Genomic DNA, 15,947 nt, shown 5'->3' on the forward strand with positions numbered 1-15,947 from the left:
CTCTTTTGAACCTTAGGCAGGTAGTTCTAGTTGCTTCCTGGGCATTTGCACCTGCATTGTGTCCCATGGGTACTTCCAAGTCATGTCTAGCACAACATTTGGGATTCCCAATCTCCCTGTCCAAATGTGAACCTCTTTCAATTTTCCCAGTTTTGAGTATCCCACAGTTCATCCAGTTGACCGAAACAGAAACTTGATTCATCCTTTCTGCTTTACATCTAATATCTAATTATCCCACTGTACTAGTGTCTATACTTCTAAGTCTCAAATGTTTTCCCTTGTATCTCTCTGTTCATGTTGCATTAGCTTTGTTCACTCTCTCTCTCTCAGTATTTATCTTCTGGCCTATAATATAAAAATAATTTCCTAATTCTTTTCATGCCTTTAACTATTCTCCCTTCTAAATCTATCTTCTCCATAAACAAAGTGGTCTTCCTAAACTGTAAACCAACTCAAGGCACACTCTTCCTTTAAATACTTATGTAGCTCCTGTTTTTTGCAGGATTAAGTTCAGACACTGTGGCATAGTGACAAGGCTCTCCAGCATCTGAGCTGCCCAACTGTCTTCCACCCACACCCCTGTGACTGAGCTCCAGCCATGCCAAATTGCTTCACTCTGTACTTTCTTATCTCTGTGCTTTTGCACCTGCTGTTCCTTCTGGTTAGAATGTCTTCTGCATTTGCTTGACTGAATTCTACTTATTCTTTAAGTCTCCTCAAATGCCATATCTTCTGAGAATTCTTCTTGATTGCTCTGGAAGTTAAGCATTTATTTTTTGGTTCCTCTATGGTTGCCAGTTCATACCTTGATTATACTGTTTATCATACTGCTTTGCTTTTTTATTTAAATTTACTTTTTAGTTGTAGTTGGACCCAATACCTTTATTTATTTATTTATTTCTTATGTGGTGCTGAAGATCTAACCCAGGGCCTCACATGTGCTAGGTGAATGCTCTACTGCTGAGCCACAACCCAGTCCTGCTTATTTGTTATAATGATACATCCCCTACTACATTATGAGCCCCCTATCTTAGCGTGGTTCATGGTACATAGTAAGGATTTAGGAAATTTTTTGGATAACTGAATACTATATTTGCATAGTGATTTTTTTCAGTATAGTACTTTTTCACCTCTCATAATTTCATACTGATGACATGTAATGCAGATACCTTGATCCTTGTTTGACAGATGAGGAAGTTGAGTCATAGAGGTAATGGAGTATTTGCCTAAGGCTTCACAACCAAATTAGTAGCAAAGTAGGAATAGATTCCCAAGTTTTCTTTGGATAGTCAGGCCCAGCTTTAAATATAGGATTATCACATTTTGCCTTGGTCTTTTAAACTATTGCATTAAACTCATTGTGTGTGTGTGTGTGTGTGTGTGTGTGTGTGTTGTGTGTGTGTATGTGTGTATATGCGCACCACACAGTAGTGGGAAAGGAATCCACATCATGAATTATTCTTAGAATTGTAAGTTAGATAGTTTGTTAATTTATAGAAGCAAAATTGTGTACATGAGAAATTTACAACTTATCCTTAGAGGTAGAACCTATGCCTCTTTTCAGTCACTTCTTTTTTTTTTTTTAGCTTCCAGTCTATGTTTATTCTTTTATACCTGAACATATGTACTTTTTTTTCTTATTATATTTTGGGCAATAATAAGTTCTATAAAATGGAGTTTTGCTATTGGATCTCAAGGTTTTTTAGTAGGATCTGTTAAGCCATAGGCTAGTTAATTCTTGGGAAAAGACTATCTTCTGAGTGGGAAGAATATAATTTCTGAGAAAATTCTCAGTGAAAGGTTTATGAAACAGGACCCAGAAGAGAAATAATCAAATGATAATATTCTTTCATTGATTACTCCACTATTCCAGATTGTGTTACTGTTTTTTTTTTTTTCCAGTGAGCTTTATAGATTCTTGAGCATGTACCACTTTGAAGTAAAGGCATGTAATTAGGCTGAAGGATGGGAACATCATATTTCAAGGAAAGGTGTGTTGAGTAGAGAGAGGAATTTTAGTGTTTGATGGAAGTAGAGTACTGTAAAGCGTGTTGGGCCTCAAGAGAACAGCATCCCTAATTACTAGGAAGGAGACATGGAACTCATATTAGTGACATTATTATCCCTTTGACTGGACTCACCTTCCCTGTATATATACATGAATGCATATGATAGAGACAACATAAATTTGTATCCATATATATGTATATGTGGAAAGGGCATAATTTATATATTTCACATGGACAAAAGAAACAATTTCACAAAACTGTCATTACAGATTAAATAATTTGACATGAAGCCAGCAGAAATCCACAAAACACCATTTTTGCTTTTGGAATTAAAAAAAAAGTTTTAATTTTAATCACTTGTTGTTTTATTAATTTACACCATCCCACTTCCTTTGGCTTGAAAATAATGCACTTTTCTCTCTGCTGTGCTTCAAAAGAAGGGGTAGAACTCGCTGTCTTCTAACTCCATTTAAACCTGCCTTAGATTTCCTTATATATAACAATAACTTGATCCTACTCAAAATACTTGGCACCTTTAGTGACAGAGTGGAATGTAAGAACACTTTAGCAGATCTGAATATGAGTAAACTTCAGTAGTTTTGGAATGAAGAGATAGAGTTTTCAGTTCCTTATTCAGAGTTCACAGAAGATAAGAATACCAGGATTAAGACAGTAGACTCCATTCATTACACATGGCTGAATAAAGCAATTATCTGTCTATCAAGGTTAGTAAATTGTGCAACAGCATTAAGGAAGGGTAGATGGATGAGTGGGTAAATGCTATTCCATTGGAAAAGGGTGCTGATATATGAGGTAATCCTTTGAGTTTAACTTGTAAAAACTTTCATTTTGGAGTTTATATCATGTTACCCTTGCAACTTAGAGAGAAATGATTTCTTTTTATATTGTTGACTGCATTTTTCAGCTCCTTACCCAGCTGAATTTTATTAGGGGTTGTTTCAAAGACATCTCTTGTTTAATCATGTTTAAACAATCTGTTTAAGACCTGTTGTGTAGATATAAACACAATAGTCCTTTAATGTAGTAAAACAGACTTCTGACAGACATAGCACATAACAGACATCTATCCATTATTGCTTAAGCTGCTGTTCCCTCCATGCCTGACCTGAGAGGGTAACCACAGAGCTCAACCAGCAGTATTCACTGGCTAGAGGACAGTGACATGCGCCGTCTGTGCCATATTAATGTCTAGCAAGCAGAGAATTGCAGAGCAGCATACAATTGGAGAGGCCTTAGACTAGATTAAAACTAAGTACCTTAAATCTGTTTTAATGGCTGTGTTTACATCTCTTCCTTCTTCATTCCTTTAAAAAAAGTAATCAGGTTTCGCAAGCGTTAAGAAAACCACCTCTTCTTGCCAACTGGAATCTGTCCAGTTTAAGCAAGGAAAATTTCCCCTTTTTTCTCCTTTTGCTTTTTTTCTTTTCCTCTATGATCTTCACTGCTATTCAGCACAGTAAGAACAGGCTGCAGAAGCTGGCTGCCTTTTTCCTCGGTTATTGCTTTTTAACATTTTCTTCCTGTTACAGAAATGGGAAAATTGAGAATGATGTTCTGCTGCTGGAGCAGCAAATGTCAAGAGACAAGCTCCTTGAACTTTTTAATTACTTCTGTGTTCTCTCTCTCTCATCTCACAAAATATACTCCATATATATATATATATATATATATATATATATATATCTCCACAATAATGAAAGGGAAACAGGATTGCATGCTGAGGAGATTGAGCCAGGATCCAGGAGTTGCATGGCAGTATGTTTGTAGGCTAGTTGTCACTGTACTCTTTGAAGAATAATGCCATCCATGTTTAGCTGTATTATTGGCAAATAAAAGCAATACTTTTTGAACCACTGTGGAAACTACCATTTCCATTGCTAAAAATGTTACTTAAAATTAACTTTATATCTCCCAGTGAGGGCTCTATGTGTGCTAGTAACACACACAAAAAAAATGTGGAGAGTATGTAGAAGAAGGCAAAGGAAATGGTTTCAGAACTAAAATATTCAAGTTTTACCAAGTTTTGGGAGTAAAGTGTAGACATACAAAAAGAGATTGTTTTTTTTTTTCCCTTAGAAAGTAAAGAGAGATGAAGATTTAGATGACCTAGGATGGTTATGGGTGTCAGTTGTAATTAGTTGGAGAAGAGATGTTGCTAAATTTCTCCACTTTTTCTTATTCTGTTCTTTTGGTCTCTGTTCATTCTTTTTTTCGGGGGGAGTGGATACTGGGGATAGAACTCAGGGGCACTTGACTGCTGAGCCACATCCCCAGCCCTATTTTGTACTTTTATTTAGAGACAGGGTCTCACTTGAGTTGCTTAGCGCCTTGCTGTTGCTGAGGCTGGCTTTGAACTCACGACCCTCCTGTCTCGAGGGTCCTGAGCTGCTGGGATTACAGGTGTGCACCACTGCACTCAGGTTGGTCTCTGTTCTTTTTTTTTTCTTTTTTTTTTTAGAGAGAGTGAGAGAGGAGAGAGAGAGAGAGAGAGAGAGAGAGAGAGAGAGAGAGAGAGAGAATTTTTAATATTTATTTTTTAGTTCTCAGCGGACACAACATCTTTGTTGGTATGTGGTGCTGAGGATCCAACCCCGGTCGCCCGCATGCCAGGCGAGCGCGCTACCGCTTGAGCCACATCCCCAGCCCCTGGTCTCTGTTCTTTAGCTTGTTTCTTCTTTCCTTCTAAGACAGCTTGGTTCATGAAAAAAAAAGAAAAAAAGGGCTGGGTCAGGTCAGAAGCCTGGCTCCCAGTATCACTGTATATGACTTCAAGCAAGTTATGGTGTTTTTCTAGACATTGATCACTTTTCTAAAGTGAACAACCCGGTGTAGTGAAATCTGTGTTCTTTTATAGCTCTGAAAAGTTCTAATCCATATAATTTTCCGTTGAATGCAAGCAGGGGGGAAAGAAATATTCTTTCAAAGCAACAGGCAAAGTCAAGAGTAGCAGGATTGGGCTGGGCTTGGAGCACGCCTGTATTCCCAGAAACTCAGGAGGCTGAGGCAGAAGGATTACAGTTTTGAAGCCAACCTTAGAAATTTAGTGAGGATATGGCAACCTAGTGAGATCCTGTCTCAAAATAAAATATAAAAAGGGCTGGGGGATGGGGCTGGGGATGTGGCTCAAGCAGTAGTGCGCTCGCCTGGCATGCATGCTGCCTAGGTTCGATCCTCAGCACCACATACAAACAAAGATGTTGTGTCCGCCGAAACTAAAAAATAAATATTAAATAATTCTCTCTCTCTCCTTCTCTCTCTCTCTCTCACACACACACTCTCTCTAAGAAAAAAAAAAGGGCTGGGGGACTGGGGTTGTGACTCAATGGTACAGTACTTACCTAGCATGTGTGAGGCACTGGGTTGGATCTTCAGCACCACATAAAAAGAAATAAATAAAATAAAGGTATTATGTTCATCTACAACTAAAAAGTGTTTTTTTTTAAAGGGCTGGGATGTGGCTACCCATCTGGATAAGAGTGGTTAAGTCCTTTGGTTCTATCCCTGGTACAAAAAAATAAAATAAATGTAGCAGAATTAGAACAACAAAGTATGGGAGAGTTGGGATGAGGAGGCATAGTAGCTTAGAGATGTGTTAGGATGTGGGAGAATGGGCTGTGGTAAAGCCAGCCACACTCCCTGTCAGCTCTTTTTTTTCCCTCCCTACACAGTGTCACTCATATCTCCTCTTGTATATTTTCATTATGCTTTCATTTGGTCTTTCTTTAAGTTTTTCAAATTCTTTTTCTTTTTAACATCCCATGAATTTCTTTTCTTTAGGTATATTAAAATTTTTAGGTCCATTATTTCAAGTAAAAAAAAATATGCTCTAAGCATGTTTTTGAAAATTCGTTCTCTGATGTGTGGCTGATGTTAGACTGGCCAGATAGTTCTGTCTTTTTTTCTAGATTCTTTATGCTTTAATTATTGTGATTTACTACAACCTGAAAGCTAAAAGTTACAAAGGAATTGGCACTTACCTACATGCAAATTAATACTTCATAATACTTTCATTTGCATTTTATTGAAAAATCTTGAATTCTTTAAATTCCGAAGCCTAAATTTTGAAATGAGCAGGCCTTCGATTCTCTCTGTCACACATCTAATTATACTTAAAATATTACTACATATGAGATTGAGTGAACTTTTTTGTCACTAGTCTAAACTGGTGCCTTTTAATATTAAATGAAAGCAAATTTGACTTTTAACATTTTTTTTTTTTAAGAACTGGAGTTCCTAGAATATTTCTATGGAGTCTATGGCTTAACTATGTAATTATGTCTCTTGAGTAGCTTATGTTTTTCTTTCCATAATTATGTTTTACCCAAGAGACTGGAAAGGCTTCAGACCTCTTTGGGTAAAATTGTTCTTCCTCTTTTCTGTCTCGATAAACTCTGAATCCTACATGCCTTACTCTGTTTAAGGGCTGAAAGGGAGCTTTTGAAGATATGTGGTAGTGATTATGATTTCTTTCCTTTAGAAATTGGTTTACATATTAAGAGGAGCCCTTAGAGAGAAGCTCATTTTTGAAATGCCATCAGAGAAGAATCTCCTGGAAAGAGACTTGTTTATGGTCTGTAGTCCTCTGTCTGAAGCCACACACTAACATTGCTCTAGGGCTGTCTCCTCTCATGAGCTGTCCTGTGTCATATTGCATGGTTGTTAATTTCCAGTGGCTCAGAGGGGCTGGAGGCTTTAAACATGAAGACAGTTTCTTAGTCTATTTCATTATTCTAGTCCAGAAATAGTTTTTGACCTGAACCAGACACTATACTCTTAGGGAAAAAAAGATGACTCAGCAGCCTTTCCCAGCAAAGACTATAGACTCATCAGTTTTACTGTGGGAAATGTTTCCCAATAGCCACCTTCCTCCACCCCCTTCTCTCTTTTACTGGACAAAAGGAGAGGTAATTTTAAGTTTATCCATGTTCATGTTTATTAATTCAACAGCATTTGTTTTGTTTCTTTTCTGTACCTAGGCTCCAAGATTGTGCTAGACATAGAATATGATACAACCCTGCTGAGTTTATAGTCAAGTCTAGAAAATCTAGAATAATAGGGTTTGAAATTTTGTGTAAATATTTTGTGTCAGTTGATAGTAAGTTAATGCTTACTGAATGCCTATCACACCTAGGTGTAATCAAGAGTTACACACAAAAACCAGTTGCAGCTACTCTTAGCTTGTTATGATAGAAACTAGAGGGTCACTGAGGCCCTTGAGACAGGAAATACCAGAAGGAGAGGATTTTGCTAAATGGAGTAGGTGGGGAGTGTTCCAGGTTGAGGGGACAGTTTGGGCAAAGGCACCAGGTCTCTGAAAACGCTGTGGATAGACCAGTGTGAACAGAGCATGGGCTGGGAGCAGTGGAGGGGTAGCCATCGGAAATGAGTGTGCAGTGCACATTGGGAATAGACTTTTTAGCTTCTTGTTTCCTTGCTCAAGGGACTTTATTTAATTCAACAGCCACAAAATGGATTTGAGCAGGTAAGTAACATCAATGTTAGTTGGGGCAGAAATAACTTTAAACATTATGGAAACAAACTATTTTTGGTAGGTTAGGACACTAAACCTCAGAGTTCCATTAAACCCCTTCCTGTGGTCATATGAATAATTTGTGTCCTTCCCAATATGTCAGGCTGCTCCTCTGGTGTGAGCCATATGCTAGAGCCTAGGAGTGGCTCCAGTGGGAATGGAAAGCAGGGGTCCATCCCTGTGGACAGTGTAGGGATGGGCTTGAGTAGATGATACGGACTAGGAATGGAGGTGGCAAAGATATCCCTAAGTTGGATTTCCTCCTTTCTTCATGAAAGTAAGGAAATCAGAGGAGAAACTGCTTGGGACTGTTTGGTGTGGGTGGAAGGGCAATGGTTTTAACTGAACATTAAAAGAGTATAGGTCTTTGATTTCTAGATTTCACAAATCACTAGTGAAATATAGTCATCTGAATGTAAACAGAGGAGAATTTCATTTTCCTCATTAGCATTTTTATACATGTATAGGGATGCAGAAAATTAGGTTTTTTAAATCTCAAGCCTTAGTAGTTATGAAGTATTTGGATTAGAGCTTTACATGGCTTTCCTAGAACTTCCTGAGTCTATGTAGTTATCCCTGATAAATTGCTTTTGCTAGAAACCATCAACTGAAATGCCCAAGATTCACCAAGTCTCCTCAGTAGTAGAATTCCCAAAAACATCATTTGGAATTGAAGCTCACTGGAGTGCAAATGATAGAAACATGATAATAAACATCATGAGACAAAATGATGCTAAACATATAAATTTTAAAATTAGCCAGCTTTTTCCCTAATCCTTCCCTACAAACATACTCCTTCTTGGGATACTTTCAGGACAGAGAGATTAAAGCTAAAGGGCCTCATTATTTACTTTTTTCCAGAGCTGCTGTAGACAGCAACTTTGTTGACATAACAAATTTACTCTGAAAAATGGTAATTCTAATGAAGTTCTTCTCCTTTCTTTCTTTTTACTGTGAAGATTACTGTCATTTGTCTAAAAGAGGACAATATTCATTAATTTATTGCATGAACATTCTTAAATTGTTATATCCTGTGGCTTGAACCCTAGAGCTTGGACCAGATATTATTCTATCACATACTTGGTGACAACAAAATCAACTAATGTCTCCCCAGTCACTTCTTTTCTCCAGGGAAGCCTGCCTTTATGATAGAGGAGGTTTTGTTTTATAGTTTAGGAGATGTATCTTTAAAGGACATATTGTCTTATGTATTGCATAGCTTTAAAGAATTAATGTGTAGGCTAGAGGAATTAAGTGATTTGAAGAATGGTGTGCTTGTTTAGATTCATATCACATATATGTTTAGCATCATCTTGTCACAAGATATTTATTATCATGTTTCTGTCATGTGCCCTCCAGCTAGTTTCCTTCCTTCCTTCTTCTCTGCTTATCAGAGTCCTACTCAGCCTTCAGGGACAGTCATAATGGTTTTATCAGGGAAGTTTTCCTTTTAATTAAAATCAATTGCTCCCCTCTATTTCCTATAGTAGTTTATTATTTTAAATTTTTTTTGTTAAGAAAAATTTCAAACATACATGATAATACAGATTGTATTTAATCCAATCATATCTACCCACCACCTTATTTATTTATTTATTTGCCACATTTGCTTCATCTATTTTTTTGCCAAAATATCTTAAAGCAAATACCAGATATCATGGTACTTAAGCCCAAAATATTAAAAAGAAAAATAAAACAAATCCTAAATATGTTAGCCCTTCTAAAAAACTAAGGACATTTCTTAGAAAAATCACAAAATCACCACTTTCTTAATATTTTAAAGTACTCCATGATCAAATTTACTCAGTGGATCTCCAAGCACAGCATTTTAGTTATTGCCCTCACCACAGTCTTTCTTTGGTTATATTTAATGACTTGCCTTTCTTCTCCATAGATTGTAAACTCTCTGAAGGCAAGGACATTATCTTATGCAGTTTTCTATCTCTTTGTCTTTATAATGCTCAATGAGGCTTGCATGTAGTATCTAACACACACTAGTCAGCCAGACTAACTGACCCTTCTACGGATGTGATACTGAAGGTATTGATGCTAGATTGCAGATCTTGCTTTAACTTTAGGTATTTTATTTAAGAATAATTCATGATACCCAGTATACAAGTAGATACCTTATAAAGAGAGTGAGTGTTGAAAATCAATTTAAAATACTACTATAAAAGATGTTGCCAAATCTTATCCCAAATAATGAGCAGAATGACTCTGCTGTACTGTGTTAGGGTGGACCAGACACTGCATAGTGCATTCTTTTTTTTTTTAAAGAGAGAGAGAGAGAGAGAGAGAGAGAGAGAGAGAGAGAGAGAGAATTTTAATATTTATTTTTTTCAGTATTTGGCGGACACAACATCTTTGTTTGTATGTGGTGCTGAGGATCGAACCGGGGCGCACGCATGCCAGGCGAGCACGCTACCGCTTGAGCCACATCCCCAGCCCCTGCATAGTGCATTCTTCATAAAGAAATATCTTGTTTTGTTTTTTGTAAGTGCATTTTGCCATCCTTTAGGAGGAGTGCTCTATCTGATATAGTGCATCCTAGTGTGGATATGGTGTGTAGAATGTGAGCCTCTGGCTGGGGCTTCTCCAGAGATGTTAAGCATTTCTCAATCAACTTTTATAAAAATGGGCAAAATGGGTCACACATGAGGCAAATTTATTTTTATAATTTATAGAGCTGACATTTTTAGAGTCTTTACTCTAACATGAAGACTCTAGAGTTTCAGATGTGTGATTTTTTGAAAGCAGAAGTTATAATGGCAGTATTTCTAACTTTCATTGTGGATAGGGATAAATGGAACAATTAGCTAGACTACTGCTTAGTGACTAAACAGATCCTTATGTGTGTTAGCTTTAAGGATGTGTGAATGCTGTGACCTTTTGGTCATGCATTCTTCTTGTGTCCCTGAATTTATTGCAACAAAGGTCATATTCAGCCAAACACACTCAATTTTTTGAAAGAAATCTTTTTTGAAAACTACTTTTTCTTCTTCATTTTAAATTCATTATTGGTCATGATTTTCCCTGAATGACTTCTGCTGCTCTGTTGTGTTCTAAATTAAGCTGGTTGGCAATGAAAAAAAGAACACTGGACCAGCAACCAGGAAACCTGGGTTCTAGTCCTGCCACTAAATATGGGACTCTGGGCAAATCACATCTCCTCTCAAGGACTCAAGGTCCTCTTCTGTAGAAGAAGTACATTGCTCTAAAATTTAGAATCTAAATTATATCCATTTGACTTTTTCATTTTTCTGTTTCTAAATTAGTTTCAACAATGTTTAAGAATTATAGTGAAATAAGATGGTTTTTCAGGAAGCAAGCAAGCTCTTACTTAAGTGAATGTCCTTCAGTGAAGTTTCATAGGAAGCACCAGTAGGGGCTTGTCTCTAAACAAAGATTTTGCTCCCTGACTTCATTAGATTACCAGACAAAAAGAGAAGAGTATTTTGGGAAAGATAGTATTGTAATAGGATATCCTGGGTCAGAAAATTTTCTTTTAGTCAAGGCATTTATCTAAAAGAGGGGAATATTCATTCATTTATTGCATAAACATTTATTGAGAACCTACTGTATGGCAGACACTGAATTCGATTTTGTGAATACAGCTGTATACAAGACAAAACACTCATTCTCATGGAACTTTCAGTTCCATGAAATTTCTCTTTCAGGAGAGATAATTAAAAACACAAGATAATTACAGATTATGATAACTGCTAGGAAGGAAATAAAGAGAGGGTATGCTTGAAAAGGTGGGAACCCACTTTGGTTATGGTAGGCAAACATGGGACACTCAATCACTGAGCCACAGTCCCAGCCCTTTTTTGTATTTTATTAGAGACAGGATTTCACTGAGTTGCTTAATGCCTTACCATTGCTGAGGCTGGCTTTGAACTCGTGATCCTCCTACCTTAGCCTTCTGAGCCACTGGGATTATAGGCCGGCGCACTGCACCAGGCCAGACATGGTATCTTGAAGTGGTATTCATCCTCACTATAAGGGATGAGAAAGATGAGGATGTACAAAGTAACAAGGGGAGAGCATTTCAGAGATGTAGGAAGGTCCTGGGATGGAAAACTATAAAGGAGACAAAGTCAGATGCCCAGAGGGAAATGACAGGGATTTGGACTGGGGTTGTGCCAATAGAAAAGCAGAGAATAGAATAGATTTAAGATGTAGTATTGAGATGGAGAAGACAGGACTTGGTAACAGGTTGAATGTGGGGAGTGGGGAATAAAGAGAAATCAAGGAAAATGTCTAGGTTTTTGGCTTAAAGCAACTGAGTGGCTAGTGCCATTCATTGATATGGGGGACTGTTAAGAAGGAATAAGGTTTTTCTGGAAAAAGAATCAAGAATTCTATTTTGAGTATGAAGCATTTAACAATACCTTCTAGATATTTCAAGAGGAACTGTCAAGTAGGCAGTAGGACACACAAACCTGCAAGTCAGGGCAGAGGCATTTGTGATGGGACTAAAACTTACATCTTGGGCATATATTTTATCATGTGGTGAGCTTTTAAAAAACAACTTTTCCTCATGACCCACCCCAGAAATTCTGTATTAATCTGATATGGGGTCTGAACAGCCGCTTTTCCCAAAAACCCTTTAAGGGATTTCATTATCCACAGGCTGGAAGGGACCACTGTTTTGGGGAAAAAGTTCAGCTAGTGAAGAGAATCCAGGACTACTGAGCTTTTACATAAAGAGTTCAAGTATAACACAAAAGAATCTTCTATTCTTTATAGTGTCCTCTTGCTTGGAAGAGCTCCTCTTCAGCCCTTTGGATAAGGTTTAGTCCTCCCTGCAACATGGCAGAGTACTCTGTCCTTGATCCAAGTCAGTGTGTCCTTTGTCTCCTGAGTTCTCAATTTCTGAAAGGTTTGCTTGGTGCTGAAGGTTTAAGTACATCTTCTTTCAGCCTGTCATTTGAGTATACTGTGATGTAGTTTGGTGGTAGAATGGTTGAAAGATGAAGAACCTGTTTGGCTTTTTTCTTTTCATTGTACTGTAAGAATTTTGTTGTGGTTTTGGTGGTTGTTACGAAGGGAAAATATCTACAGGGGAAACTGAATATGTTTTATATATATGTGTGTGTGTGTGTGTGTATATATGTGTGTATGTATGTATGCGCATATATATATCTCCCCAGATAGATGCTTGATAGCTCTCTTTGAAGATAATTTCTAAAAGAAAATCACTGAGAGATTTTAAAATTTCTTCTGCTCTTAATTTTTCACACTAGTACTATTCCAAGTCCTTTATTCTTACCTATAACCTCCCATTACTTCCTAAAGCACTGGGCTAAGAAAAAAAATGTACTCCCACATCAAATCACTGAGCTCACATCTCATGCAGTCTCCATGAAAACCTAATGAAAAGTATGTAGAAAGCAGAGGCAAAGTTTATTAAATTTTCTTATGACCCATGCCCCACACAAAGTTTCAGTGTATAAAGGAACCATGCAAGATCATGTAGCCTAGCCTTTAGTCTTCAGGGAATCTGCCATTCCAAAAATATGGCCTATTAAAAAATAGCTTCCACAGACAATTCCACAACTTTTGTTGTTAATATTTACAGCTGAATTAGTACACACCAATGTGTGTGTGTGTGTGTGTGTGTGTGTGTGTGTGTGTGTGTAAGACACAGACTCTGTGGATTTGTGATGAGTACTATGTAAATCACTAACTGTGAAAATAGTTAGACCCAGCAAGATGTACTGATAGAAGTTTGGTGAGTTAGGCTACAACAATATGTTTAGGCTAATGGATGAGTTATTAACTTTGTTATTGAATCCTTGCTATTCTCTTTGCTTATGTTGAAAACCAGCCTTAATGCCTCACTCATTGGGCTTAGTTTCAGGTGTCTCGCTGTATGATCTAGATAATTTTTAGTCTTCCATAGCAACTGGGACAGGAAGGTAGCACTCCAGCATTGGTTGTACCTCATGATGAGTGGAAAGCTCAGTCAACTTGGACAGGATTGTGTTCTTTCCAAACTGAGCTAGTCAATAGTTGAAGACCATTGGCTAGTTGACCTACCTCTGTTGACTACTTCATCTGTAAACACCTTACTAGCAGGGGTCTACGAATTATTTTGGATCCCCTCTTAAAGTCCTTTAGGGAATAAAATCTATTTGTAATCTGGAGGGAAAAAACCCCATAAATAAGGGGGAAAACAACTATTAGCAAACAGTTCATCCTCCTAGTTTTTCTTAGTCTTTTTTTTTTTTTTTTTTTTTTTTTTTTTTGAGATCTAGTCCCTCTGTTATAGCAGATGCCCTAGACTTGCACTGGCAGGAAATAGGGTGGTGGGTGCATTTCAGTTAATGGGCCTAGTTGAAACATGTTTGGCCTGGGAGACAGCTACACTCATATTACTGAGCCTTGGCTTCCTGTCTGTTTTCTTTGGGCTGGGTAGGCAATGAAAAAGGAGACAGGAAAATACATTTTGGGGCAAATAAAATAAGGAATTTTTCTTATGAAGACAGCTTATAGTTGGGAAATTCTAATGTTCAACTTAACCCTATCCTGATAGATTCCTCTTGTCCTGTGTTAAGTGGGAGATGAGATATTTACACTCTCCACAGAGCAGTGAAATAGTGAAGAACTCCCATGCTTCAAGTAGTTTTGACAGTACTCCTTCAAGACTTTTCCTTTAGGATAATAATCCTAATTTCCTTAGTTTTTCTTCAAAGTGCAAATTCTTAATGCAGTCATCATCTCAGCAGTTATTCCTTGAATCAACTTCAGTTACCAAAACATTTTTAGGAAAATGATGGGGCAGCATATTAGATCCTCATGGTTCAGAACGTAGAGAAGGGGGACCCTCACTGTGTGTGTGTGTGTGTGTGTGTGTGTGTGTGTGTGTGTGTGTGTTTTAACCCTGAACTCACTCACTCACTGCAGAACCACTCTGCAGGTACATTACACTAGGTCACACCCAGATTCTGATGCTTTTCTATTATATTTGTGCCTAGTCTCTGATATACTCCTTTAAGAATTATTTGATGATTTTTAAGAAATCTTATTATCTTGAGTATATTTTAATTTGCAGATTTCTTCAATTTTCAGAATTTCCTTAGGTTTTAAACTTGAATAACCTAGAAGAGAAAAAGTTATTTAAAAAACATGATTGTCACATTCACATGTTTAGCCAAAGAGTATTTTTAGCTTCTTTTATAAAACCACAGCAGTAGATTTAAAATTAAAAAAAAATTTCTCTGTGATTTAACAGAGTTTATTATATGCTTTTGGGCTTTGGCATATCACGAAATATCTAGATTTTTCTTGATAATTTTATTTCATTGCTTACATTTTTTTCTTTATTTTTATTTTTTATTTTAGAGGGACTCTAGGTGTGAGTTTTAATTTTTCAGAACAGGGTTTCAGTGCAAGGGGTAGTTGTAACACAGAAAAGAAAAAAAAGTCAATATGGTCTTCAGGAATATTTCTCTTTGAAAATTATGTTTGCCTCTGCTTCTGCCCAAACTTTGAGATAGCATGTCTAACATGCATAGACTGTTGAGTTTTCAAATGAGTTTCCTTCATCATGAAACAGAGAAACTCTACTTTTTCCATCTTTTCACTGAGAGGCCAGAGGAGGTGTCCAGAGAGCTCCTCTTGCTCTCAACTCTTAAGTTGCCCTCTGGAATGTTCAGCTCTCCATTTATAGAACAGAACTAGAAATGCTTGCCAGCAGATAATGCTTAAAAAGCAATTTGAAAAGGAAGGCATTATATAGACACATCATTATAAATATCTATATTGATAATTCCTTGGCTTAAACCACCCCATATGTATGTTCACATATCTATTTAGCATGGTCAATTGTTCAGCTAATTAATATGCTTTTATTTTATGATTTGCTGTTTCCAGGGCACAGACAGAAGCTTGATGACTCTAAACCTAGTTTGTTCTCTGACCGCCTCAGTGATTTAGGGCGCATTCCTCATCCCAGTATGAGAGTAGGTGTCCCGCCTCAGAACCCACGGCCCTCCCTGAACTCTGCACCAAGTCCTTTTAATCCACAAGGACAGAGTCAGATTACAGGTAAGACAGACTCATAGGTTTCACTTGCAGACTCTGGCAGGCTGGGGGTGAGGGGCTACCAGATGAGATGTATTCACTTCGAAACTCTTGGAGCTGTGGAATGGCTTATTTTTAAAGAATTGAGACTTGAAGATACTTATTTCTTCTTTTTTATTAAGGGAATTCTGATATTCAGTAACTCTGGGATAAAATTTTTGGGGAAATTTCTACTAATGCTGTACTCAGCCACACTGTCAATCTGCACATTGGTGGGATGGTTATAACTGCACTCTTTGGGAAAATGTTTGCTATAAGTTTCTGTGTTGTATCCAGGTGGTGTAGGGAATAACATC

The 15,947-nt window shown here is 37.3% G+C and overlaps 1 protein-coding gene across 8 annotated transcripts in view; it reads left to right on the forward strand.

Annotated features, from left to right (window-relative positions):
• RUNX2 (RUNX family transcription factor 2) overlaps positions 1-15,947 on the forward strand; it is a gene marked incomplete at its 5' end in the record, with an annotated part of 232,802 nt that overhangs the window by 53,200 nt on the left and 163,655 nt on the right. For 5 of the 8 annotated variants that reach the window (XM_081296133.1, XM_081296134.1, XM_081296135.1 and 2 more), the window contains one exon: positions 15,442-15,615. The exons of the other annotated variants lie outside the window; for them this stretch is intronic. In XM_081296133.1, coding sequence (XP_081152259.1) covers positions 15,442-15,615 — 174 coding nt within the window. The remainder of the gene's footprint in view (positions 1-15,441; positions 15,616-15,947) is intronic. 8 annotated transcript variants of the gene reach the window in all.

The sequence above is a fragment of the Spermophilus citellus genome, assembly GCF_964194105.1.
Source record: "Spermophilus citellus genome assembly, chromosome: 5".
Taxonomy (NCBI): Eukaryota; Metazoa; Chordata; class Mammalia; order Rodentia; family Sciuridae; genus Spermophilus; species Spermophilus citellus.